At 52.1% G+C, this 25,630-nt stretch overlaps 11 protein-coding genes across 11 annotated transcripts; 6 read left to right on the top strand and 5 right to left on the bottom strand.

The window, feature by feature from the left end:
• Window positions 1-975: 975 nt before the first annotated feature.
• Window positions 976-1,819, top strand: Z519_03767 (uncharacterized protein; the record flags this gene model as incomplete). The annotated part of the gene is made up of 3 exons (XM_016761514.1): window positions 976-1,072; window positions 1,141-1,391; window positions 1,511-1,819. 3 exons carry the CDS (start codon window positions 976-978, stop codon window positions 1,817-1,819), a joined length of 657 nt encoding a protein of 218 aa, XP_016621852.1.
• A 54-nt stretch (window positions 1,820-1,873) lies between these two features.
• Z519_03766 (uncharacterized protein) lies at window positions 1,874-2,773 on the bottom strand (the record flags this gene model as incomplete). Its single annotated transcript, XM_016761513.1, has 2 exons — window positions 1,874-2,221; window positions 2,327-2,773. 2 exons carry the CDS (start codon window positions 2,771-2,773, stop codon window positions 1,874-1,876), a joined length of 795 nt encoding a protein of 264 aa, XP_016621851.1.
• A 1,471-nt stretch (window positions 2,774-4,244) lies between these two features.
• Z519_03765 (uncharacterized protein) lies at window positions 4,245-6,446 on the bottom strand (the record flags this gene model as incomplete). The annotated part of the gene is made up of 1 exon (XM_016761512.1): window positions 4,245-6,446. One exon carries the CDS (start codon window positions 6,444-6,446, stop codon window positions 4,245-4,247), a length of 2,202 nt encoding a protein of 733 aa, XP_016621850.1.
• A 632-nt stretch (window positions 6,447-7,078) lies between these two features.
• On the top strand, window positions 7,079-8,770 carry Z519_03764 (uncharacterized protein; the record flags this gene model as incomplete). Its single annotated transcript, XM_016761511.1, has 1 exon — window positions 7,079-8,770. The coding sequence occupies one exon, from the start codon at window positions 7,079-7,081 to the stop codon at window positions 8,768-8,770; it is 1,692 nt and encodes a 563-aa protein (XP_016621849.1).
• A 641-nt stretch (window positions 8,771-9,411) lies between these two features.
• Window positions 9,412-10,860, top strand: Z519_03763 (uncharacterized protein; the record flags this gene model as incomplete). Its single annotated transcript, XM_016761510.1, has 1 exon — window positions 9,412-10,860. One exon carries the CDS (start codon window positions 9,412-9,414, stop codon window positions 10,858-10,860), a length of 1,449 nt encoding a protein of 482 aa, XP_016621848.1.
• A 396-nt stretch (window positions 10,861-11,256) lies between these two features.
• Z519_03762 (uncharacterized protein) lies at window positions 11,257-12,692 on the bottom strand (the record flags this gene model as incomplete). Its single annotated transcript, XM_016761509.1, has 2 exons — window positions 11,257-12,191; window positions 12,248-12,692. 2 exons carry the CDS (start codon window positions 12,690-12,692, stop codon window positions 11,257-11,259), a joined length of 1,380 nt encoding a protein of 459 aa, XP_016621847.1.
• A 541-nt stretch (window positions 12,693-13,233) lies between these two features.
• Z519_03761 (uncharacterized protein) lies at window positions 13,234-14,118 on the top strand (the record flags this gene model as incomplete). Its single annotated transcript, XM_016761508.1, has 4 exons — window positions 13,234-13,299; window positions 13,373-13,635; window positions 13,773-13,860; window positions 13,915-14,118. 4 exons carry the CDS (start codon window positions 13,234-13,236, stop codon window positions 14,116-14,118), a joined length of 621 nt encoding a protein of 206 aa, XP_016621846.1.
• A 1,051-nt stretch (window positions 14,119-15,169) lies between these two features.
• On the top strand, window positions 15,170-18,048 carry Z519_03760 (E3 ubiquitin-protein ligase RSP5; the record flags this gene model as incomplete). Its single annotated transcript, XM_016761507.1, has 9 exons — window positions 15,170-15,192; window positions 15,248-15,270; window positions 15,331-15,369; window positions 15,422-15,527; window positions 15,581-15,714; window positions 15,764-16,928; window positions 16,995-17,426; window positions 17,487-17,882; window positions 17,949-18,048. The coding sequence occupies 9 exons, from the start codon at window positions 15,170-15,172 to the stop codon at window positions 18,046-18,048; spliced, it is 2,418 nt and encodes an 805-aa protein (XP_016621845.1).
• Window positions 18,049-18,794: 746 nt separating this feature from the next.
• On the bottom strand, window positions 18,795-20,747 carry Z519_03759 (uncharacterized protein; the record flags this gene model as incomplete). The annotated part of the gene is made up of 1 exon (XM_016761506.1): window positions 18,795-20,747. The coding sequence occupies one exon, from the start codon at window positions 20,745-20,747 to the stop codon at window positions 18,795-18,797; it is 1,953 nt and encodes a 650-aa protein (XP_016621844.1).
• A 505-nt stretch (window positions 20,748-21,252) lies between these two features.
• On the top strand, window positions 21,253-21,605 carry Z519_03758 (uncharacterized protein; the record flags this gene model as incomplete). Its single annotated transcript, XM_016761505.1, has 2 exons — window positions 21,253-21,277; window positions 21,334-21,605. The coding sequence occupies 2 exons, from the start codon at window positions 21,253-21,255 to the stop codon at window positions 21,603-21,605; spliced, it is 297 nt and encodes a 98-aa protein (XP_016621843.1).
• Window positions 21,606-22,247: 642 nt separating this feature from the next.
• On the bottom strand, window positions 22,248-24,052 carry Z519_03757 (uncharacterized protein; the record flags this gene model as incomplete). The annotated part of the gene is made up of 6 exons (XM_016761504.1): window positions 22,248-22,470; window positions 22,518-22,688; window positions 22,785-23,033; window positions 23,092-23,442; window positions 23,498-23,797; window positions 23,856-24,052. The coding sequence occupies 6 exons, from the start codon at window positions 24,050-24,052 to the stop codon at window positions 22,248-22,250; spliced, it is 1,491 nt and encodes a 496-aa protein (XP_016621842.1).
• Window positions 24,053-25,630: the final 1,578 nt, after the last annotated feature.

Below are 25,630 nucleotides of genomic sequence, written 5' to 3'. Positions count from 1 at the left end.
ACGCCCGCCGTGCCTGCAGTCGTCTAGGCGGGAAGCTGCAAGGCCTCGCCAAACGCAGCGGGCAGTCCGCCCACTATCCAGCTTCCGGCCAGTCGACCCTAGGCCAACCCCCACCACCAACTTGACCGACGACCGTTGACGCTTCGGATCCGAACGCGGGCGCACGTGTCGAAGACGCATCGGAGAGAATAGCAAGAGCAGGCTTCAAGCCCCAGACTTTTCAATGTCCCCTTCCTTATCAGCCTTGTTATAAACGCACTGTTCTCCGGAGGCCAGTTTAAACCCTGAAGCGCGGTCTGGCAGCCTTTTCTCCCCTTTGATTTTTCGAACCACATGATCTAGGACCAAGAGGGGCGCGAGGGAGACTGGTAGGCAGATGAAGCCTTGACTTGCTGGTGTCGTTGAGAAGGTGGCCACGGGTCTTGCTTGGGTGAATCCAAGCCCGGATGTTTAGGTAAGAGGAGTTGATGGGAATGTCGACTTCATACAGCGTGGTTCTTCCGAGCCTCGACTATAACGTTTGGCTCCATTTCTCAATGTCAGAATAACCTGTGTATGGGAGCGAGCAAAGTCAGAATTTAGGGAGGGGCAGCAACTAACTTAGTAATAACGAACTCTACCAAGAGGTGCAGTGACTACAGTGCTTCCCCAGCTTAGCAACACACCACGCACAACACCATTCACTCCCCTACACAAAACCCATCTCAACACCATGGTCTATGCCAGCACTCCCATCCTCATCTGTCGACTGGACGAGCTAGTCTCACTCTAACCAGTAGAGGCACCTAAAGGCCAAGCGTCGGAGACAGAACCCAAACCCTCCCTGTTCATCCCATTTTCTGATTATATCGTTTCGACGAACCCTATCACTAGGACGAAACGCCCCATGCTCTTTGCATTGCCCGCAATATTCTCGCCCTCCCTTGCACTGATTAGTCAACCTGTCCTCTGCACCCAAGAGCCTTCCCCCTCAGTATGGGCAGAGCACGAGCTGAAGACGACAACTGGTTTGGTGTCCAGGATCCGCGGAAGAGGAAGCAAATCCAGGACAGACTGGCCCAGCGAGCAAGGAGTTCGTTACAATCAACCACTCTCGCCACACAATTGGTCGACGCCTGGACTGACGAATTTCCGATATAGGAAAACGCCTAGCGGAGGCCAGAAAGTCGGTCGAGGCATTGTGTCCCGACAGTCGAGACTGCGACGGCAACTCAGGCCCCTCACCGAGCAGCAGCAGCAGCAACCAAGAGGACTCGCTGTGCCTTGTACCCAAAGTGCCTCGACTTCCCGCATTGTATCAGGCGCTTGTACCAACGAGCAAGCCAGATACCTTTGTAACCACTTCTGTCTCCGGATCCATCTACGGAGCTCTATATCAGAACGGTGCAATGGTAAGTTCTCTTCTTGGCACGGACGGGGTCGCCCAGAACTGGCTTTGTTTGTGTCTTCATGGTTTCTTTCGCGTCAGGCCACGGCTGACCGAGCCGCTCTATCTTGACAAAAAAAAAAGATGGGAATAGCATGCTCCGTAGTCGTCCCCAGCAAATCCAGCCCCGTTGGGCCCGAAATCCCAGAGTCTTTGCGTCCTACAGCTTTGCAACTGACCACTATTCACCCTACTTGGATTGACCGGTTCCCGTTTCCCAAAATGAGAGACAACATGATCACGCTGATGGGCATCATTAATGAGGAGGAATTTCTTGCCGACTTGTTCTGCCTGACGAGCTTTACCCTGAATCCCGGTGCTGCGTCCTGGGATCCCACCGCATGGAAGATTGGGAAGGAGTTTTCAGCGAAATGGGGCTATCTGTTTTACTAGAAATCATCGTCAAACCCCTTGACTCGGGCAAGCACCCTCCCCTGTCTGAACAACTCAAGCCGCTGTCAGTACTGCCTTGATGATGACGCTTGCAAGATCCTCCGGAGCACTCGCATTGGGACAGTGTCCGGTATTCAACATATGCACGTCTACCTTCTTGCCACTCTCCCGCTCAATGCCGTCGATCACGGAGCGCTGAAATTCCGGTGGTAGAATCACGTCCTTCTCGCAAATGATGAACGAGACCGGAATATGATTGTACCCGGGGTACGTGAGCTTGCCGTCAAAGCTAAGAGCCGAGTGGTATGGCATCCTTTTCACCCACTCCTTTGCTTCTTCAAACGGCAAGTCCGAGAACGTCAATTTTGCACTCTCTTCGATGACGTGGCTCATGAAATCGCCCTGGTTTGTTCCGACGCAGATCAGTCAGCCAGTCGAATAAGGCCATCCCGGAGAACAGTGCGAGGAACCTGAAGTCGCAGTCGCAAAAAACACTCTCACACTCACCTCGACTTGGAGAAAAGACGGAACCAGGTCTCCCATAAGGTCTTTCAACGAGTTGCCTGGCGTGGGCACCACCGAGGTTACATATACGAATCTCGAAATCCCACCCTCCTTGCCAATCGCTCTTCTCTTCGCCTTCGAGAGTTCCCTTGAGCACTCCGTCCCCGGGATGCCTCCATACGAGTGCGTCACAATAACAACGTCTTTTCCCTGATCCGCGAGATCCTGGACGATTTGGCGGAAGAGGTCCGCATCTTCTTCCATGGTCGCGGGCCTCTCGTCGTTGAGGGGTGAGCGGGACGAGGAAGGAAGGGTTTGCACAATAGCTTCGTACCCGTGTGCGTGGAGCGCGTCGACTACGTTGGTATAGAACGATGCGGGTGAGAAGGAGCCCGGAACGATGACAATCGCCGTTATGGCCGCATTGGAGGAGGCTGGATCTTGAACCATATTCGCGCGGTGAGATGGCTTTGGACGTGGGAGGCTAGGAGACAAGAGAGAGAGACGAACTGTCTTTACGCAGGAGGTTAGGGAAAAAGAGAACTCGCTTAGGTGGGTGTGAACACCGATCGATAACCCTTCTTTCTTTTATGTCCTTTTTTCCCCCGGGAGTCAGAGTCTCGTTACCATGCCCTTCCAGACCGGGAGGTGACCACGACAACGAGGACAAGACAAAAGAAGAAACGCGGATCGGAATTGGAATTGGAAATGGAAATGAAAATTGAATATGGGGACAGGGCGCCCTTTTTCTCCCCGCGCTCTCCTCTGTCCCTCTCGCGACCTTGTTCCCCGTATCTACAAATGCGAACAAGAGTCCCCGGCCCTTTAACCAGACGAGACGACCCGCTGACCCAAAAAAAACCCACCCGTCTCGCTATTAGTGGTACTATATTCGAACATACGGCATCAGAAAATAACCAGAAAGAGCACCCCGCCTCGCTACGAGATATACTATACTATATTCGAATATATGTACGGCCATCAGAAAATAATTAAACCAGAAAACGACACAGGAGGCGGGGAAACCGATCCGCTGTTCCAACCAGAAGTCACCAAAAAAAGGGGGAGAGAGTAAGGTCAGAAATAAGGCCGGTCATTGCGAGCAATGTCAGAAACAACCGGGCTCCTGTCCTCGGCATGCTGTGGTGTGTTGTGTTGTGCTAGACGTGGCTGCCTGCTGGCTCTTGCGAGGAGACAACACCTCGGTATAGCTCTTCAATGCAGTTTTGGGTTTCACTTTCTTTTGTGCACGGAAGATTCATGTAGTCTGGCGGACCCAGGGTCGAGACGGCCATGCACGGGATGGTCTGGCGGAAACATGTCGAAGAATAACAGGGACGGAGACCGCCCCGGCTAGGAGTCAGAACAGGAAAAGCTATTAGGCTGAAAGCACAAGTGCGGCGTCGAATCAAACTTGAAAATGGGATGTTGTGCTCGCTTGAGGCTGCATTCTCTTTGTTCTCTACTTGCCCATCCATCTGTAGATACCCTTCGCCCATTAGTGGCTATAGCAAAAGGATCGGCATCCGATACCGGGTAACCATTGTGGCTTCGTCAGGGCTCGCCCCGTCCGTCAAATAAATTCCCCAAGCTCAACGACAACCGTGCAACCATCGAACGACACGGCCAATCTAGTTGGATGACGCGCTCTTTCTGCCAATGTCGCCGATGGTGGAGATTAGCGTCTTGCAACGGATACCGACTTATAAACACGGGGCGAAGCGTGGGTGCATCTAGGTATCATCGTTAACCCTGCAGAGGACGCCATGCTTGGAGGAGCACTTACTAGCTAAGAGGAAGCCTATAGTCCCTCTCTCAACTCAGAAGCTACCTCCTTTTTGCGGCTTCTCCCTGCGAGCAGGCTCATGTGAGCTCTTTTCCTTTCTTTGAAGATTTCGATGGCATCTGGTAGTCCTCAGACTCAACTTCCAGCTGTCAGAGCCAAACAAGCATCGACAGCAAGTCCCACTCTTCCTTCCTTTTGCCGCACTACGTCATCAATGACCTCCTTGTCTAGGTTTGGAAACATGCCGCATAGGGTCTCGACCACAGTCCTATGTTCGGCTCTTGATATCCGTCGAGCTTCCGCCGCTTCCGCGCTTGCTTGTCTCGCAGCCGCTTCCTGGGCGTCATAAGGAGGTACCGAGCCACCATGAGCTGGTGGCGGTTGAAACATGTTCGGGGTCAGCCTCGGAGCCGCTTGAGGCGCTGGACTCGGTCTGCGTTCTTGAGATGATGCGTCCTGGTCAGAGAATATTCGTCCGATTGTGGAGAGAGGCTTCTGGATGGTCCGCAAAAGACCTGCTACGCTGTCGTCGGAGCCGTCTCCCGAGCTGCTGTATTGCCGATTAGGATCTCTGCGTATAGGGCTGCTGGATGTCACATCCATTGAATTTCGTGGTGTGAGCTCTGGCTCGGCAAGTGCTGATTTCTCTGCAATAGTCGCGGCAAGCGGGCTAAGTTGCTCAGCCTGACGATTGTGCTCTGCGATCGCTGCCACAGCATTCTCCACGTTGCGTTCAAATTCCTCATCACTGACTGTCAGGGTCGTCCGATCTAGGCTTTCAATAAACTGTATCGCTCCTGATAGGGAGGAGAGGTAGTAGCCCGCCTCACCCCCAAGCTTGTCCTGATTCCTGAATCGAAGAATGTATTGGACATTCGACACAAGGTTCTCCGGATTAGCTTGAAGGACAACATAGATGAGAAGCGGCACGAACGAATCTGCCGAAGTGTCGGAGCTCTTAGCATTCTTCAAAAGGCCAAAAATCACCTTGCAGCAATTCAAGACGCAGATGACTTTGTCTCTAGGTGCTCGATACCCCTTGATTTTGAGGAGTTCCTGCTGTGCCAGTCTGAGAAACCTCTCCCCATTTGGCCCGACTGGCTCTATATCTAGATGCTCCTCTCGCACCCAGCTGTAAATCCGTATCTTTTGGGCGAGGATCTCGTCTCGTTCAACGTCTTCTTGATGCTGACCGCGTCTGCCCGGGATCAGGGACTTTTCTAACTCTTTCTTTCTTCCTCTGGACCGTGATCGCGCGACCGGAGGAGACGGTGGTATTGCGGGAGAAAATGTTTGCGAATATAACCTGTTCATCACAAGCTTTTCCATCCCTTCTTTGGCATTGTCGAACTCATTATCAGACACTTCCCGCCATACCTCACAAAGAGCCATTTTGTTCGTGATGAAGGCTAGAAAATCACCAATGATCTTGACCTGTTCATGGACCATCCATTGCTTCTTTCCAAACTCGGTCAAGAAGGAGCGTAGGAATTTGGCCACTGGATCGGCAGATTTGTGCCGCAGCTGCTCCAGAAATCGGTGGAAATCAAACGGCAGTTCAGGCTCAGGTTCGGGAGGAGGTGGTTGCATCGGATGCGAGGGCGACGAGGCTTGGGCCGGACTTTTCATCGGAGGACTTCTCAGCGGACCTGACTCATGATTGAGAACCCCCGAAGGCGGCGACGGCAAAGGCTTTTCTGTATGATAGGAGATTATCGGCGATGCCAACGTGTCCATGTCTCTAGATCGAAGTGGTTCCAGGCTTGACCTTCTGGGCGGAAAACTGCCACCCGATCCTAGAATAGGCCCGGTCATTTCGTGTCGGGGAGACATGATTGATTCCTTCGAAGGGGCTGCCGACACGTCATCGAATTGATCTATGATACTCTGTATTTCGGACGTCGAGTCCACGTCAGGGTCATTGCTGGACTTCTGGTAAGGCGTTTCCCCCGTATTGTCCCGAGACTCCTGATTATAAGCCGGATCTTTCTCATTATATTCTTCACCTGACGCTCTCATAGATGGATGCCTCGATATCGCGGGGGTTTTGGGAGTAGGGTCGAGGTACGGCTTTTCACTCTCAGCGGGGGGTTCAGGTGGAGGAGGCGTGGATGGAAGAAGTTTCGGTGGAAGGACATGATTGCTCTTAGTCTTGGAATCATCGATTCGGAGATCTGGTATCCTGTCTGTCACGTCCAGTTCTGGATCCTTTCCTTTTTCTGAAAATGCATCCTTCGAGACCTTGGGCTCCGTAGCAGCGTCACTCCCTTCTGGCTCCAGGTCTACGAGGCTAGGCGAGGGGGTTTCCGACGAAACGGCTTTCTTGCTGGCATCCATGGCTGCATGGTTGCTGTTGGGTGACATTGACAACTGTCTTATCGTAGGCGTTGACAGGGTGACAGGATCTGTGGCATGCTTTCAAGACGTCGGATTCAAGACTCGTAGGATCGCCGATCTAGTGTTGGTTCATCATGAATGATGGGCAGGCTGACAAGCGTCACGCGACGGGAAGAGGAGGTCGGTCACTTTACCGAGAAAGGAGGAGCGTGTGAAAAGGAGAGGAGCGGGCAATTTCACGAGCAAGGTCGAAGACGCTCCTCTGGTGAAGGTGCAACTCGTCTGATGCCCTTCCTCAAGGATTGGGATGACAGCCTCAGCCGTGCATAATGGATAACGTCGGAGATACTGCAAGGCCGCCAACGCAGGCGCAGGCAGTTGAGTTTCCCGAGCGGCACCATGCAGCTGCTTGCAGCCGAAGGTTTGATGTGGCTTGGTGGGCACGTTGACGTGGATCGGGCCTATCAGGCTTCTGATTGGTCAGCCACACGTATCTCTTGGCACGGTCACATGTGTTTCGCGGCCAAGTTTCTTTTTCATCCATAATCATCCTGCTCTCCAGCTCTTTTACTTCGCGTCCAGCGCACAGGCACCTAGTATTCCGAAGGGGCAGCATCCGCCGTCACAGCCCTATGTGCGGCATCTTCTTCTCGGTTGCAAAACACCGTCCTATTCTGCCCGATTCTCTCACGGTAGACGAGCTCAGCGCACGGGGGCCAGACAGTTACAGAGAGCTGGATGTCAGACTTCCGACTCCGGGATTGGACGAATTTCACCTCACATTTGTTTCTTCCGTCCTAGCATTACGGGGAGATTCTATCCAGAGGCAACCCCTCCAGGACCGCGATTCAGGGTCCATCCTCTGCTGGAATGGCGAGGCGTGGAAACTGGATGGAGTCAGAGTGGAAGGAAATGACTCGGTGCAGATCTTTGATCTTCTCTTGCGTGCCTCTCATTCAGCTCAAAGCGGTGGCTACCAGCAGCGCATTGCTCAAGCGCTGACAAACATAGCCGGGCCTTTTGCCTTTGTCTTCTACGATGCTCCTCATTCAACCGTCTACTATGGGAGAGACCGGCTAGGGCGCCGCTCTCTGCTCGCCAGTCATGGCGATGAAGACTCACTGACGCTGTGTAGTGTTGGCACCCCGCCTGTCAATGTGCTGGACGAAGAAGTGTCCACAGATGCCATCCATTTTATCTCTTTTGGGTACGGTGAAATAACTCGGGGCGAGCTTCCATGGCAGAACATGTTCCCCCTAATCAGCAAGGCTGGCCCTTTGGAACTTCTTGAATTGATTCCGACTTCGAGGAGCGTCGACCGCTTCCTGGAGTTATTGACTGGTGCTCTTGAGCTAAGACTTCTGGACATTCCGAATCACGACCACAATCGCATTATGCCACAGTCCACCAAGGTCGCCATACTCTTCTCGGGAGGTCTGGACTGTACACTGCTCGCTCGCCTTGCGCATGATATTCTGCCCAAATCGGAAGCTATAGATTTGTTAAACGTGGCTTTTGAAAACCCACGGTCCATGGCAGTAAAGAACAAAACCACAGATTCACCCTACGAGCTCTGTCCCGATAGGGCCACGGGTCGCTCTAGCTTTTCAGAACTCTGTGAAGCATGTCCAGATCGAGAGTGGAGGTTCGTGGCAGTTGATGTGCCCTATCAGCACTCAAAAGCCTATAAAGCCAGGATTCAACGCCTGATGCACCCTCACAAGACGGAGATGGATTTGTCCATCACCATGGCGCTCTTCTTTGCTGCCCAAGGAGTAGGGACTCTGTTCAAAAAGACGGAGGTACAGCCGACAACCAAGGAACTTTATACCTCCCACGCTCGAGTCCTGGTTTCCGGTCTAGGAGCGGATGAGTTATATGCAGGATATTCGCGACATGCTGCAGCCTTTGGTCGGGGAGGATTTGCCGCCTTGGCAGACGAACTCGAGCTAGATTTCAATCGAATCGGATCTCGCAACTTGGGTCGGGACGACCGGGTCATGAGTCATTGGGGTAAAGAGGTGCGTTACCCTTATCTAGATGAAGATTTGGTGAGGTTTTCTCTAGGTCTTCCGGTGTGGGAAAAGTGTGGTTTCAGATCGTCAAAAAGGGTTTCCAAGCACTATGAAGAAGTCGGCCGTGTCGAGAAGCCCGAGGATCTTGAACCTTCAAAGATGCTGTTGAGATTAGCTATGTGGAAGCTAGGCATGCGGACTGTTGCTTCAGAAAGGAAGAGGGCCATCCAATTCGGTGCCAGGACTGCAAAAATGGATATTGGTAGAGGCAGAACGAAGGGAACCGACGTTTTGGTCATTGGAGGCTGATCTTACCAGCGTTTCAACACGAGAAGTGGCGTCGGCTAATCGACCAGTTCCAACCCAAGGGTCAGAGTTGGAATGAAGGGGCGGCTATGATGAGAGTCCACAGATACTTCTGAGGTCCAACAGACTTGAGCTGGATGCAGCGGTCCCAAGGATGCGCCTGTAACCGCCAAGTCGGCCTGTGAAGGTTGACAAAAGGCAAGTCTGAGCCGCAGAAAATGAGTGGATCGAATTTGCTTTGGTCTTTGGTCAACGGCGAGACGGATCGGGGAGTGAACAAGGCATGCTCCCGATGCCAATACTTCCCGAACACCCGTGCCTTGCATACATACTGGTGAAAAGCAGCCTTCTGATTACAGCATGGCACCGCAATAGACGTGGGCATCTTGCCTAGGGTAAGATTGGTACTATGGAGACTCGAGCATCCCTTTGGCGACGGAGAAGAGCGGCTTGGTAATGCTTTCTCTCTCCACCTTCATTCCCCACATATTTTTTGGTGCACAAATTTTGGTCGACAAGTCCAGTTGCTCAAAGGGCGTGATGACGATCGAGAGTTTGCTAAATTGAAAGGGTCTGCAGAGAGCGACTGCTTTCTGCTTCGCTCTCCACGACGACTGACGCACTCGACGCCCACCCCTATCTCGATGGACGCAGCATCACTCCCTGTCGTTCAGCAGGTCGAGTCTAATAACCAAGAAAGGCAAGACGAAGTATCTCCTGCCGAGAGCGGCACAGTGCCGAAACATGCAAGCTCCGAGGCCAAAACACCTATTACCCTCGACATAGAGAAAGAACCTTATACATACAGCGATGCGGAGCAACAAGTTATCACGTTCGATATAGATGAGCCAGAACCGGCTCATGGTCCCAATGACTCTTTTCCAGAAGGTGGCCTCCAGGCCTGGCTCGTCCTAACCGGTGCTTTCCTCGCGCTCTTTGCCTCATTTGGCTTCATGGTATCCATTGGTACCATTCAAGAATATCTTCAAATGCACCAACTCTCGACCTACACGTCCCGCGACATCGGCTGGATTCCTTCTGTCTTTGTCTACCTCGCCCTAGGACTGGGTATTTGGGTTGGCCCACTCTTTGACCGGTACGGACCACGATGGATAGCTTTGTCGGGGAGTACGAGCTACATCGTTATGGTCTTTCTGTTGGCACAATGTAAGAAGTATTGGCAATTTCTGCTCTGCCTTGGATTTCTGGGCGGTATCGCGGGTGCCACGTTGACTACGACGAGTTTGGCCGTGGTGAGCCACTGGTTTAAGCGGAAGAGAGGGCTCGCGCACGGGATTGCGATGGTGGGATCGAGCTTCGGCGGTGTGACCATTCCCCTGATCCTAAGGGCCACGCTCCCTAAATATGGGTATGCATGGTCCATGCGCATCCTTGGATTCTTGTTCCTGGGATGCTTGGCTATCGCGAATGTGTTGATGAAGCCACGGCTGCCGCCGTCTCCTGAAGCAAGGAAACAAGCAATCATATCGTTGGGATTGTTTGGTGATTTGAAATTTACGTTTCTGACAATCAGCGTATTTGGGTTCGAAATCGTCCTGTTTGGCGCCCTGGGTATTCTCCCCACCTACGCGAACTACGGCGACAAATTCCCGCCCGACACAGGATTCTATATAATCTCAGTCCTCAACGCCTCGTCGTGTTTCGGACGGATCATCCCTGGCTACGTGTCCGACTTCGTGGGCCGCTTCAACACGCTCCTCTTCATGATCGTTTTCACGTTGATCCTCATGCTCGCTGTCTGGCTCCCGCTGGGCCACACCTCCCTGGCGGCACTGTACGTCTTCGTCGCGCTCTTCGGTTTCGGCACCGGCTCGTGGATGGCGCTTACCCCAGCGTGCATAGGCCAGCTCTGCGAGGCGGACCAGTTTGGTCGGTTTTACGGCACGTCCTACTTCATCGGCAGTCTCGCGGCGCTGGTTTGCATTCCCATCAGCGGGGAGCTGGTGGAGGCCGCCGGCCCGGAGATCATGGTTGGGTTTATGTGTGTTGTTGCGGGCGTGTCGTTGGGGACATTCGTATTGAGTCGGTGGGCTTGCTTGGGGTGGCGCTGGCGCTGGATGGCCAAGGTTTAGAAGAAGAAAGGCAATGGGTTGAAATGCGAGATGGCGTTGCGTGGTTGCATGGACATTGAGGTCATATACATTTCTATATCTATATCTATGTATATCTTGCCAGGACAAGTTTTGCATAAACAACCACCTGATGTTAGTTTGGATACAAACAGAGATGAATACCTATATACCAGTTGGCCTTATGTCTGTCAGATCCGGCCATTTATCCTGGATTTGCAAATCAGTTTGACAAGACATGGTACGAAATCCTCAGTCCGTGCTAGAGTCCTGACATAGCCACTATTCACCACTTGGACTGCATTCGGCACCCTCACGGTGCAAAGCTATGACAGAACTCCTTGTGAGTGCGACTCGTAACGGGATGTCTCCAGAGATATTGGGAGCTCCTATAGCATTTTATGCCGACGTCACCTGGTCGACCCGGGGAGGTGGAGACGAAACCTCAACGTCATGCGTTGGTGGTTGCGGCTTTTGATAACGCTTGTTTCCTCTGGCAATGGTAAATGCAGGATATATTAGCAGCAAGCCCCCAAACAAGCTGGCCGCGCCTCCGAAGGCTTGACCATGTGAGTAATTGTCCGTCGTCGTATTGACAAGGGCACCGGCGATAGGTCCACCGATCAAGCCTGCAAACGCAGAACCAGACCAGGCCATGCCGGTCCTTGCACCCACAACGCTCGGTGTAGGTGAGAGCAGAGGCACGACCGCGGCAGGGATTGCCACCGTAATGCCCGCCATGAAACCCACCAAAATCGCCCAAATGGTGACGCCGGGAGCGCTATGAATACCGATCCACGCCAGTATCAATATCCCGAGACTGATACTGCCTGCTGACAGGACGACTGCGGGGCCGAGCTTGTGTGCGACGAAGGCAGGGAGGATCCGGCCCGCGAAGCTTCCCGCATTCAGTATGGCGAGGAGATAAAACGCGTATGAGACGTCCGTTTTGATGGAGAACTGCGCATATGGTGTGATGTAGATCAGCGGGACCCAATATCCAAGGAAGACAAAGAATAAGCCGACCAAGAGAACCACGAATGGTGGCTCTTTGAGGGCAGAAGGGTCGAAGAGTTGTCCCTTTGAGCGTCTATATGTTGGATCTGGCCGGAGCAGGAAGAAAGTAGCTATGACCATGCCAAGAAGGATGAAGCCAAAGATGCGATTGGTCCACCCGAAGCCGATCTGCGGTTGTAAGTGACGGAACATGATGGGCAGGACGATGCCTCCGATGGCTGCTCCAGACGATGATCCTCCGATAGCAAGTGGCCGTTGCTTCGCGGTGAAGGTCTGACTGATCACGGCTATCGATGGTATGTATAGCATTCCGTTGCCTGATACTCGGGTCAGTACGACATGAGCAAGGAATGCACAGTTGCTGACTACTTACCCAGTCCAATGCAGGCACCCTGGGCCAGAATGACCTGATAGTATTCTTTGGCCAAGCTGAGCATCATAAAGCCGAAAACGACCATTGAGCCACCGAGAATCAACAACGTTCGAATATAGCCTCGGTCATAGAGAGCTCCAGAGACGATCCCTGTGAGTCCCATCAACGACACTTGGACTGTGCCAATCCATGATATAACAGATGGTGTGTGGGAGGCTAGCAAGTCCTTCTGATAAAAGGCTTGATAGGCACTGAATGAGGAGGCGACACCCCAAGTGATGAAGAAAACAAAAAAGCACCCAATAATCCTGCATGTCGAGGTGAGATCCCGGTTGCTATCACTGGGCTGGGCAGTGTGAACAAATGCATAATTACGAGCGGGTACAGGGTGCTGCCCAAGTGAGTCGCTCAGGTCTGAGATCTCCCCATCCTTCTCGCTCGTCATGACACGACTATCAACTCCTTGACGATACTTAATAGATCCGCTGTTGAGTGGAAGGAGGAAAGAGTAGTCTAAAAGAAAATTGAATACTCCGTATTATGCTTGGGATCGGCACTTATCGACGGCTCTGATGCCGGAATGGCGAGACGGCGCTTCGCCTAACCTTCCTCCACCGGGCACAAGTGATAAGGCTCTGACATCACTTCGTGGCTCTCGCTTAGGGCGGCGACGACTTTGTTCGCACGGGGCTTGAGCCTTGGCAGGGACCAGGCTGCGGCTCACAAACGGGCTTCGAGGTCTGTTCGCGTCCGTGGCTGCTGTGAACGCTCATCAACCCGTCATTGCATTCTCAGCCTCTAGGCCAGCCTCACTTCTATCCAGACGTGGGATGACAACGCACACCTGCACTCACCGATCCTCCATTATCATATGACTCCGTTCACCCAACTGCTGGACATATAAGAGAGACTTCTCGACTCCGTCCGCACGGTCCCTTTGACTTTATCCTAGAATCACCACGTTCGCATTTACCCCTACGTCCAAGATGCCTGACGACCTTGATGTCAAAGATGAGCACAAAGAGAGTCACGATGATGGTGGCGAGGAAGAAGTAAGGATGGATCCCCCCGTGGCTACCACGCCATTCTGTGTTCAGATGGCCTCATACTCATCTATGTCGACAGGAGGAGATTGCAGCCATGAAGAGGCGTGTCGCCGAGATGGAGTCAGAAGCCGCTAAACTACGGGAGATGCAAAGTCACCTTGAACAATCATCAGAGAACATGCCCAGAGAAGATAGGGAGGATGTGGACGCGCGCAGCATCTTTGTCGGCAATGTGGACTACGGTGCAACTCCTGAAGAGATCCAAGCACACTTCGCCAGCGGACCAGGATCGATAAACCGAGTTACCATCCTCCTGGACAAGTTTACTGGTCATCCAAAGGGGTGGGTTAAATAAAACTCCAAGCACTATAATGCATTAAGGCTTGTTTAAGAGCTGGATGCTGTTCTTTCAAGACTTCGAGAAAAATCATTTCATGCTGCCTGGCAAGAGATGGATTGCTAATGGAACTATCGCGCAGGTATGCATATGTGGAATTCTCAGACCCAGGACTGGTGGCTCAAGCGTTGGTGCTGAACGAAAGTGTCTTCCGTGGCCGCAATCTCAAGGTGAGCAACCACCCTGGTCTGGCTTGGGGCCATGTTACTGACAAGACGGTTCAGGTTGTGCCAAAACGTACAAACCTTCCCGGCATGACCCGAGGCAGAGGAAGAGGAGGGCCCCTGCGTGGTGGTCGAGGAGGATTCGGAGGACGAGGAGGCTTCGGAGGAGGATATGGAGGCTTCGCCGGTGGTGGTTACGGCGCCTCGCGAGGCGCCCTTCGAGGCGGCTTCAGAGGGCGTGGCCGTGGGTATGCACCATACTAGGAGGAGATCAAGCAATTCTTGATTTCGGCTTCACCAAAGTCCTCCACAACAAGGCACGCGACACTGACCAGGGCCGAAGAGTTCACGCGGAGACAACCAAAAATGCAAGCAACGTTGGCGCTGAGCCTTTCCGGCATGTTGGGACCGAGCATTGGTCAACTGCGACTTGCCACGCATCTCAGATGCCATGCAGGATTTAGTGGCGCATCGATACGTGGGCTTCTCAAATCAATATTGGACGGGCAACGGGGGCCGGAAGTCTTTTTGTAAGATTTATGGAATCAATATGAGCAGAGTTTCACGTACTTCACTACGGAGGGACCAAAATTCTCTACAATTGAGGCAATATAAAGATTAATAATGACATGGGGATTTGGTTCCCTGATGAGCGGGATCTTTCCTCTCTCTATGTTGGACTCCGTGCTCGTGGGTGTTATATGAAAGCCCTGTACTCAGACTTTGGACGGCGACCGGCATGATGTAAGCCTGGCTCCCGTTTGACCTTTGTTCCGGTGCCTTGTCCCGGCCAAAGTCCACTCGTCCACCCACCAAGCACCCACCCAAGACTTGGAACCTGCGACTTTGATTATCGCTTTCGTTCTGCCTCAAATTGCCAACAGCGTCGGACGCCATCGCGACTGCTGGATTGCGGCTGCTACTGCGACAGTAGCATTATTGGTAATTGTGCCTTCCAGCTATTATGCAATCATGACTTGAGTGAGGTGGAGTGTGCCTTTGCCCGTCCTCTTCCGCAAACCTCTTAGCGCCTCACACTTGGTCGAGCTGCGCCTCGTTAACACTCCAAACCCGCTGCTCAGTCACCCATCAAGTCCCTTGCGAATACGATCAGAACGACCTTCTGCGCCCCTGTGAACGTCGAATTCATCAACTCCCCTCAATTCGACACATATCGCTATTATCACTGTCGACAGAAATTTTGCTTGGTTGTCCCCTTCACAACAGATCTTTCCCGCAAGTTACCCCGCCGCCGCACGAGAGCTGTCCGCAGGCTGAGAACCTCTGGGCGCTTCCCAGTGGTTGAATAACCAAGATGCCTGAAGCAAATCTGCCAGCGTTCGTGTCCCTCTGTACCCATGATCGTCAATGGATGCTAACTGCAATGATACAGAGAGCCTAATCTGCGAGTCACGAGTATGGCAAACCACTACTTCCCTTCGTCCACTTTGTGCCGGTAAAACTAATCCCATCCAGTCATCGCGGCTGATGGCCTGTACAAAAGAGATGTCTTCAGTGAGTTATTGATATGTCGAGAAACAAGGATGTGGTTACTGAGAGGATTCAGGATTTCCCGATCCTTTTGCCGTCGCAACCATCTCGGGAGAACAGACAAAGACAACTTCAGTCATCAGGAAGACATTGAATCCCTACTGGAACGAAGTCTTTGACATGTGAGTGACACGTGGCCATGGACTGCTGGGACACCCTATTGACTACTGATTAGGAGAGTCACAGAGGACAGCATACTGGCGATTCAAATCTTCGACCAAAAGAAGTTCAAGAAGAAGGATCAGGGCTTCCTCGGTGTTATCAATATCCGCATCGGCGATGTCATTGACTTGGAAATGGGAGGAGACGGTACGCCTGGAGCTTCGCCGGGTTGGAAAACTTACTAAACCTTGACCAGAGATGCTTACGAAGGATCTTAAGAAGTCCACTGATAACCTCGTCGTCCACGGGAAATTGATCGTGAATCTGTCTACCAATCTTTCCAGTCCTCCGCCTCAACAAAACCGACCTCCTCCAAGTACCGCTTCTAGCGTGAGCGGTTCAAATCCTTATGCCGGCAGCACTACCAATGTTCATCAACCGATGCCGGTTCGCTCGAGAAGCCCGGCATCACGGACTGCTACTTCGGGCTCGGGGGAAGCGAGATCATCTAACACTGCGGTTAATGGAAATAGTACGCAACCCCAACCCAACGGAACTGGCGCTGGGAGGTCTGGAGGCTTCAGTTCTTTCGAAGATAGTCAAGGTCGATTGCCAGCCGGCTGGGAGCGCAGAGAAGACAACCTGGGCAGGACTTACTATGTTGATCATAACACCAGAACCACCACCTGGACGAGACCTTCCAATCACATGAGCGAGACTGAAGCACGAAACCGCGTCGAAGCCAACATGCAGATGGAACGTACGCGACATCAAAACCGTATGCTGCCCGAGGACCGTACGGGTGCGAACTCTCCCAACTTGCAGGAATCTCGAGGATCGCCTCAGCAACCGAACGCAGTGTCAATGATGGCTACAGGGGCAACAACCGCAGGGACTGGCGAACTTCCCGCTGGCTGGGAACAGAGGCACACTCCCGAAGGGCGAGCTTACTTTGTTGACCACAACACCCGGACCACCACCTGGGTGGACCCTAGAAGGCAACAATACATCAGAATGTACGGCAACAATCCGTCTGGAAACAACACCACTATCCAACAGCAGCCAGTATCGCAGTTGGGACCATTGCCTAGTGGGTGGGAAATGCGATTGACCAACACAGCCCGTGTGTATTTCGTGGATCACAACACCAAGACCACAACTTGGGACGACCCTAGACTGCCATCGTCCTTAGACCAAGGTGTCCCACAGTATAAGCGTGACTTCAGACGGAAGCTGATCTATTTCCGTTCGCAACCTGCTTTGAGAATCCTCTCTGGCCAATGCCACATCAAAGTTCGCCGTGGCGCTATTTTCGAGGACTCTTATGCTGAAATCATGCGGCAAAGCGCGACTGATCTGAAGAAACGACTAATGATCAAATTCGACGGAGAAGACGGGCTAGATTATGGTGGCCTCTCTCGGTAGGGATCATGCCCTCCTCCCGGGGGGAAGATTTTCATCCTCCACATTGCTAACATTTTGACCAGCGAATTCTTCTTCCTTCTCTCGCATGAAATGTTCAATCCGTTCTACTGTCTATTCGAATACTCTGCGCACGACAACTATACACTACAAATCAATCCTCATTCCGGTATCAACCCAGAGCATCTTAACTACTTCAAATTCATTGGACGAGTGGTTGGTCTTGCCATCTTCCACCGTCGGTTCCTAGACTCCTTCTTCATTGGAGCTTTTTACAAGATGATGCTACGAAAGAAAGTTACCATCAACGACATGGAGGGCGTGGATGAAGAATACCACAAGAACTTGACTTGGATGCTTGAAAACGATATCACCGACGTCCTTGACCAAACCTTCTCCATTGAGGACGAACAATTCGGCGAAACAAAGACGATTGATCTGAAACCTGGTGGCCGAGACATTGCAGTCACGAACGAAAACAAGAGAGAATATGTCGAGTAAGTCTCAGCCCTGATCTCCACAAAGTTAATAAGGTGAAAATTCTAAGCTTTCTCTAGACTCCTCACAGAGTGGAAGATCCAGAAGCGAGTCGAAGAGCAATTCAATGCCTTCATCACCGGCTTCAACGAACTTATCCCCGCTGATCTCGTGAATGTCTTCGACGAGCGCGAACTCGAGCTTTTGATCGGCGGTATCGCCGACATTGACGTGGACGACTGGAAGAAACATACCGACTATCGCGGATACCAGGAACAAGACGAAGTGATTCAAAACTTCTGGAAGGTAATTCGATCTTGGGATGCTGAGCAAAAGTCTCGATTGTTGCAGTTCGCCACAGGCACCAGTCGCATTCCTGTCAATGGGTTCAAAGATTTGCAAGGTAGCGACGGCCCTAGAAGGTTTACCATTGAGAAGGCTGGTGAAATTAACGCGTTACCGAAGAGTCATACTTGGTATGTTTCATTTTCTTTTTCGGTCTTTGTTGGAATCTGTGGATAAATGTGCTAACCCAAAGCCAGCTTCAATCGTCTCGATCTTCCGCCTTACAAGACCTACGACGCCCTTCAGAGCAAACTCTCCACCGCTGTCGAAGAAACGCTTGGCTTCGGCCAAGAATAGCCGTTTCCCTGGCCTTTTGAGGTTGAGTCGATATGTCGGCGGTCGATGGAGACCTGTAAAATGACACAGGCAGTGGCGGTACAAGCAAAGCGGAAAGGCCGCTTTAACAGTGCAGGATTATGAGGGAGTCTCAATGGACAGGCTGGGATATCAGTGGTGGCCATTGGGACGTGAATATTTGAATTTGCATCCCGATGAACAGAGGGTTGAATTTGGAGGGAAGAATGCGTGTTTCTTGGTCGAGCATTCCGCTTGTCTGTCAAAGCCCAAACGGAACTGGTGGAAGGTGGTAGAAGCCTGGTTTTGGGTCACTTCCCCAGTGCAATATATACTTGTACAGATCATTGTGGAACCTGAATCACTAGCGATGAGCCGCGAAGTACAAAGAGGTGTTCCTGTCTACTGTCATCTCAGGTTGGGGCTATGCAACTGAGCGAGTTGGGTCCGTTGATCGAGGATTGCAAGCAGGTGGGAAGCTGGCGCTTTCAGGTTGTGAATAACTAGCAGGGTTGAGGGAGAGGATACAAAATTGCTCAATCCTGTTATATAAATTCGTTCGTTTGGCGTTTACGTAGCGTAATCTGGCTTTTGTAGGTCCCTGCGAGGCCACCATGAAGGTAGCTACCGGCAGAAACCGGGTTCCATCGCCCTTTCAACATGTGTAAAACGTGGGACTGAAAAGAGTATCATTATTCTGATGCTCGTGATGGCAGTGTTTGAGAATCGCCGAAGCAAGCGCCTGCTCCTCAGTACAAGCCCTGGCCTTCTGCCTCGGGCCACACCCAACCATTAGCTGTGTATGGCGGCGGATCGTCCTCATTGTCTGGCTCGCGTTGTAGCAGCGAGTCAACCTCGCCATCGAATGATGGGTCAAGAGGCGTTTCTTCGGCTGACACCGCGTCCTCGGAGCGAGGTAGTAGAGCAGAGACGGTCGTGTTGTCATTGACGCTGCCGTCTTCGCCGTCGTCCCTGTCTGATGGTTCAAGAGCTGATTCGGAACTTGACGATGGCTGTGACGATGATGGGTGGGCGTGCGCTTGCGCAGACGATGATTCTCCGTCTTGCTTCATCTGCCGCTTCAGGGCGGACTCGCTTTCGTCATCTTGGTTAGAGTGTTGTTCTTGGTTGGCGCTGCTTCGTCGCCAACTCGTCAACTCATAGTCGCCCGGTTCTATGTCAGATGACTCTGACGAACTCTGAGAGCTCAAGTCGCCACCGTCTCCACCGATCCAGACGGCTTCCCCGTTGATAACATCACGCGGCTGCTTGGCGAGGGAGTACCTTTTGCTCTTAATGGCTTCTTCACCTTCTTGATCTAGTGATTTCCTCCGGTGCTTCCTGATTGTGTCCTGGGTATTCCAGATGCGCATGACTTTGTGATATTCCTCGATGCTGGCGTCAAATCCATACTCATCACGCATGTTCTGTTGCGCCGCTTGATAGCTAAGTCTGTCCACAAGGAGATATTCAAGGATGACCGCTTTAAGAGTGCACCATTTTGTCAGGCGCTTGTCTGGCATGCGAGGCAGCGCTTGTGCAAGGGACGAGAAGTCCTTCGCCTTTTCTGCATTGGTCCGAGCGAAGCGCAAGCGTCCACCCTCGATATTATTCTTGGGAAGGTTCAGTGGCTTAGGTGGAGAAATTTGGCCACAGCGTTCTTTCATCCTTAGAAGAAACTCCCTGGTGTACCTCCAGTAGCCTCTCTTGGAACCGTACACGGCGTCGCCGCTCGGCGCCGCAGACTCGGACATGTAGCTTCGATAGTTGATGGTGTCCAGATGCCTGACGAACTGTGGGAGGTCTGCGTCTGGATCGCCCTCGACGGCCTCGTCGCCTCGCATTTCCCGGCGCGACATTCTCATCAGTTTCAGTCGTCTCCTGTTGTACTCCTCCAAGTCTGCCTGACGGGACGCAGCGTTTCGGGCCCTTGCCTCAATCATCTTCTGGTTCCAGTAGTATCGAGTCGTGCCTCCGATTTGCCTGGGTAAGCCTTTGTTGCACCAGAGGCAGATTCTTCTTCGGTCTTTATCATCTGCGTCCAAGGATTCTTCACAATCTTGACCGTGGCACTCTCCGTCGGCGGAGGATATGGCTTCCCAGTTTTGCGAGTCTTTACACTCCAGACAGAGCCATCCATCGTCCTTGAGAGTGCAGACGCAGTAGTCTCTCGTGCGACCGTCGGGATCGTACCACTTCCTTTTTGACGTCGACTCCGAAGGGCCAGCAAGCGGGAAACGTTGCGTTCTGCTTACATTTCCCGAGTCCCAGCAGCTCTTGCAAAGATAGCGCACTCGGTTTTGGAATGTGTTCTCATGGCCTCGCGCGAAAGAGGAGCGGACGATACAGGCATCGCAGATGGGTCTCGAGCAGTACCGGCAAGGCTTCGGTCGGGGCCCCTTGGTGTGGATGCGGGAAGAGCATTCAAAAGGCGACCGGTCTTTGAGGCGCTGCCAGTAGGGCGTCGCGTGATGACCAATATTCAGTTCGGTCCGGACGAGACGAGAGTCTTCTGGTGGCACCGAAGTGTCCTCCTCGGGGGGTTTAAATCCGTGAAGCACAGATCGCAGCGCAACATTCAGCCGAGCCAGAGTAATGAGATCGCCTACCGGAAGATATTGGCTTAATGTAGAGGCAATCGGCCACAGTGAAAGAAGTGATTCTAGACTTGGGGAAGAAGAAGTCTCTTCCACAGCAGCCATGGTTTTGTATGTTGGGAGGGAAATGTATTATGCTTGGAGGCCTTACGGCTCACTGGTCGAGTCCGTGGTTTTCGTCGGGCGATCACATAGCAATTGTTACCTCAGTTACAATATCCCAGCCGAAAAGCTATGAATGAAGCAGAACCTGTCTTGTACTCTACGGATCTCAGGAAGCTGAGGGGGACTTGGGGGGATATTATTACAGATGACGATGGGTGGCGGAATGTGCCTTGTGTTTCCCGAATGGATGAGATTGTGGTTGGCTGGCCAGACTTGACCAGCGACGAGGCTGCACCAGGCTGAAAATCTGTCTCGCCCAGCACTACTCAGTACTGCGTAGTTTTCCTTCACAACCAAGGGTAGAGAACTGGATGTTAACTTACTTGAATCTATCTACCCACGACCCACGCAGTCGCTGTCCGGGTGTCCTCCCTGCTCCTTCTTTCTACCTCTGGTCGACATCTTCTCGTGCCTGCGACCGTTCTTTTTGAGCCGCACTGTCGCCATGTCTCTGCAAACTTACATTGACAGTACGTGCGCTCATCCCCGATCAACCACATCTTTCACTGACACTTTCCCCTTGCAGAGAAAGTCTTAGTTATTACAGTTGATGGACGGACTCTTGTCGGAACCCTTCTCTCCTGCGATCAAGTCACCAACATCGTCCTCAATGAAACTGTCGAGCGCATCATCCGACCAGCAGACGATCCCGAACCTAGCTCGCAGGTTAGCCATGGCCTGTACCTGGTGAGAGGTGACAATATCACAATTGTGGGACTGGTGGATGAAGAGTTGGACAAAAGCATCGACTGGGATAAAGTCAGAGGCGATGTCATCGGGACAACGAAACATGTGTGATTTGAACGTGACGTGGTTATGGTTTGAAAATTGACAGCTCGTATTGACCTCACAAACACCCATCATTCACCCCGGAACGAACCACGGAGCAGAAGACGTCCCAAACCTTGTCTTATGCCGCGAGGGCTGAGTTTGGCTGAAGCAAGACTCATGGGCAGCCCTATGACGAGAATGGTTGTAGGAGGGATATCTTGGACGGAAGAGTATGTGAAGTCCATGCTTTTGCTTGTAACACTGAGCATTAACCAGCCCTTCCATGAAGAAGTTTTTGCTTTCTCTGACGGGGCTCTGATGGACCACCACTTTACAGGGCTAACTGGCGGGTTCTCGCCATTATATCAGCCTTTTCCTTGAGCGTCTACGGTGGAAGCGCTCCGACAGAGAGCGTTCGGATCAAACGAGATGTTCTCTTATTGGCAGACCAGCAGGCGGTCTCTAGTGATCAAAAATCCCCAGCGAAGTCTGCCATTCGTACCCGTCTGGCCGATTCAATCTATGGACTCCCATTGTCATTCTTGAACCCCTCTATTCAAATTGCTCTTGGGATACCCGCTCTCCAGTTCATCAAACGTCAGGCCTCTGTCCTGCGCCAGGCCCAGTAGAGCAAAAACGCTGCGATGGAGGGACCTTTCCGATCAGAGCTCAATAAGTAAAGCGGAAACCTGGATGGTCGTCCCCGAGGTTATTCTTTTCGTCATCCGGCAAATTATACCTGTCATCCCGCCGACCTTGGTCTCTCAATCTGTTCTCTCGCCTGATATAGAAGAGGAAAATGACCGAGCTAAGGACGCATAGCCAGACCAGACCCAATCCTAAACCGTATCCAAGCGGGTATTCGGGAGCCTGGCTTGTTAAGAACATATTACTAGCGACTTGTCAGTCACGATCTCCAAGTATCCTCGGTTTACTTACGATGCAATGATGCCGCCGCAGTTGCCAAACCCGACCATCATTGCAGCACTGACACTACGCTTGTAGTGACCAGACACGTTGTTATTCAGCCACACAAGAGTAATCGGCTGAGCAATATATCCACCCCCGACGATAAGGTACAAGGCGAAATACCTCACTCCGACGCTCACGCTAGTTTGTTGTTAGCATCGAAAATATATCTCGAGAGTGAGAGAGCGTTGGAAGAGGGATAACTGCGGCACTGGTCCATGGCTCAGGGATACTCACTGGTGCATGTTCAACAAGATTGAGTAGCCAATGGTTGCCACAAGACAGCCGGCTAGGATGAATCCAAAGCGATGGCGAAGCTTGTCGCTTGCGACGGCACACGTCAAAGCGCAAATGGTGGCAAAGACGAAGATAGGAATAGACATGACCTGCGCATGAATCGAGGTCCATCCGAGTTGTTTGAGGATGGTAGGAGTAAAGAAGGCGCCACTGTAGCTGGTGGTGACAATGCCGAGATACATTGCAATGCTGGATACAGTCAGTCTCGTCTCTCCGGGAACAAACACGGGCTCAAATGAGGACTGACCCCAGGTATATCTTGACGTCGCTGAAGACGCGCTTGGCTGTTTTCTTATTCCAGTGGCTCATATTGGCACCTTCAACATCCATCGCCAGTCGACGAATGAGGAGTTCCCGCTCGGCAGGCTTCAGGAACCTTGCAGTCTCCGGCCAGTCCGGGACGATCCAGTATGAAAAAAAGGCTACGACCACAGTGAAGAGGCCTTCTAAGATGAAGATCCATCTCCAGCCGCTGTATCCAGCGATGCCATCCATGTGAGCAATTGCGTACGCAAGAAGGCCACTGAAAGCCCCCGCAACAATGGAGGCAGAAAAGAACAGGTTGAATCTCCATTGGAGTTCGTGGCGCTTGTAAAACCTGTTATCTGTCAGCACAATCTAGCAGAATGCAGTGGGGTTCGATTGGGACTGACATTGAGATCAGATAGAGGCACCCAGGGAAGAAACCAGCCTCCAATGCGCCGATGATGACTCGACAGACAACGAGGCCGGCGAAGGACTGAGTAACACCCTGGCAGATTGTGACGATTCCCCAGCCAAGCATTATGGACGAGATGAAGATGGACGGACGCACTCTCTTCAAAATGAGGTTGCAGGGGACTTCCAAGAGAATATACAGGATAAAGAACATGAACAGCGCGATGTTGTAGTCTTGACCAGCCATATTGAGGTCTTCCTCCAAGCCTTGGATGCGGGCATTGCCGATGTTGATCCTAAGGGGCGAGAGCTGTCAATTGAAAGATCATGGCAGGGGGTCCTTAAAACACATACCGGTCAATAAAGGCGCAGAGGAAGAGGAGGAAGAGGATGGGAACGAGATTGAGATCGGTCTTCAGAAGGACTTTCTTCTCAAGAGCGCGATCTATCTCTTGGGCCTCGCCCTTGATACTGAGGCTGGTGACCTCCTGCATCTCTTGACCGACAGGAACGTCCTCGATCTCGGATTTGTTGATAGTCTTGTCCGCCATTGGGATTTATTGCTCGCCGGTTCGCAGAACGCGAAAAGAAAGGGCAAACAGAGGAGACAAGCGATAATCTTGGGGCCGCAATGGCGAGACAGTCACGGAGGCCGAGTCTCGAAGCTGTGGACGGTCCAGATTTCAATGGGGCCCTGGTCGCATTTTATCATATTTTCCTATCCACCTGGGTCCCCATGCAGGAAATTGATTGACGCTGAATACGCTAGCAGACCGAAACTACTACCGAACAGCAGTCACGAGTTGATTCCGCTCTGTGGCGTCCAGTCAATCTTCCCCAGACCTGGGGTTGCATGGATCTATGGAGCAATGGAGCAAGGAAGCTAGTTATCCTTGGATTTTCTGGATCTCAATGGCACCTCTCCACATGGGCATGGCCTTGGCCTCGTTGTGACCACCGCGAATAAGCAGAATCTGGATGGTTTGGAGCAAGAATCCCTCTCGCAAACAATTGAAGGAGGGCCTCTACAACTTCCCCAGGCGAGTTCTTCTGCTTGTCCCAGGCCCATACCACTTGTCCATCGACTGTCCTAAGAGGGACCAAACGGCAAAAGTACCCTCCTGGGTTAGAAAAGACTGGGGTAATAGTGGTCCCTGAGCTTCCGACAAAACGGGGTCCAGGTTATCGGTCCGGGCACCGTACCATACTTTGCCAACAACATACAAGTGCTTCTCGGCGCAAGTCTTCAGGCTCGATTTGAGTGGCTCATCTGGTGTTGAAGCCGGGGTCATGCATGTCAAGGCTGGCAAAGGTTTTGCCAGAAAGTGTGGGGGACAAAGCCAGTGCGGAATTTCCCACGAGGCGTGACGGATGAAAGCCGCGCCCCTGAGATGGATGCTTGTTCAACCAATCATACTGCGGCTTATCTCTTCCGAATGGTTCTCATAACTCGTATACACTCTCGTCGGGAGGGTTAGGGGCTGTTCCGAGAAGCAAGGAGCAAAAAAAAGCATCGAAACCTTTCTTGAAGTGTATGGTTTTGTCGGGGCCTTGCAGAAATTCGAACCGTGGATCCCGACACACATGCACGGTTCCGATACTCCTGTGGCCCAGATCATGAAGCGAGAAACGCAAGAAATCACTGCTCAAGAAGTAGGAGTGTATCTGGCGGCAATTCTGTCGGAACGCGAGAATTTATCTGAGGGGAGACACAATAACGAGCACAAGTGGCCCAGGAGACAAATGCTGGTGCATCACCAGGCGAAGGATCCTTGATTATCGCCTGTTCATCACGACGACACAGGAGCTGGATACTGGCCTCGCCTCCACGGATCCGTGGATTTGGATGGCAATTTCTAAAACCAGAATTTTGTGTTACATGTTCCGACCCTGCATCCCGATGTGGAACGAGGTCCATCTCCAAACGAAACATACTGCCGGGCATTACCTTCTGTAGCAGGAGCACCCCTGTGCGAAGTGGTCCTATCAGACCTTGCCGTGGATTGTTTTCACAGGACTCATTAATATTAAGTGGTTGACGGACGCTGAGGGAGTAGCATCATGGACTAGACTCTTTCTAGGATCTCAACCTCTGGCACTTATGAAGGATCCGATGTGTTTTCGTGTCT

This window comes from Cladophialophora bantiana (genome assembly GCF_000835475.1).
Source record: "Cladophialophora bantiana CBS 173.52 unplaced genomic scaffold supercont1.5, whole genome shotgun sequence".
Taxonomy (NCBI): domain Eukaryota; kingdom Fungi; phylum Ascomycota; class Eurotiomycetes; order Chaetothyriales; family Herpotrichiellaceae; genus Cladophialophora; species Cladophialophora bantiana.
This window is presented reverse-complemented; position numbering and strand designations above follow the sequence as displayed.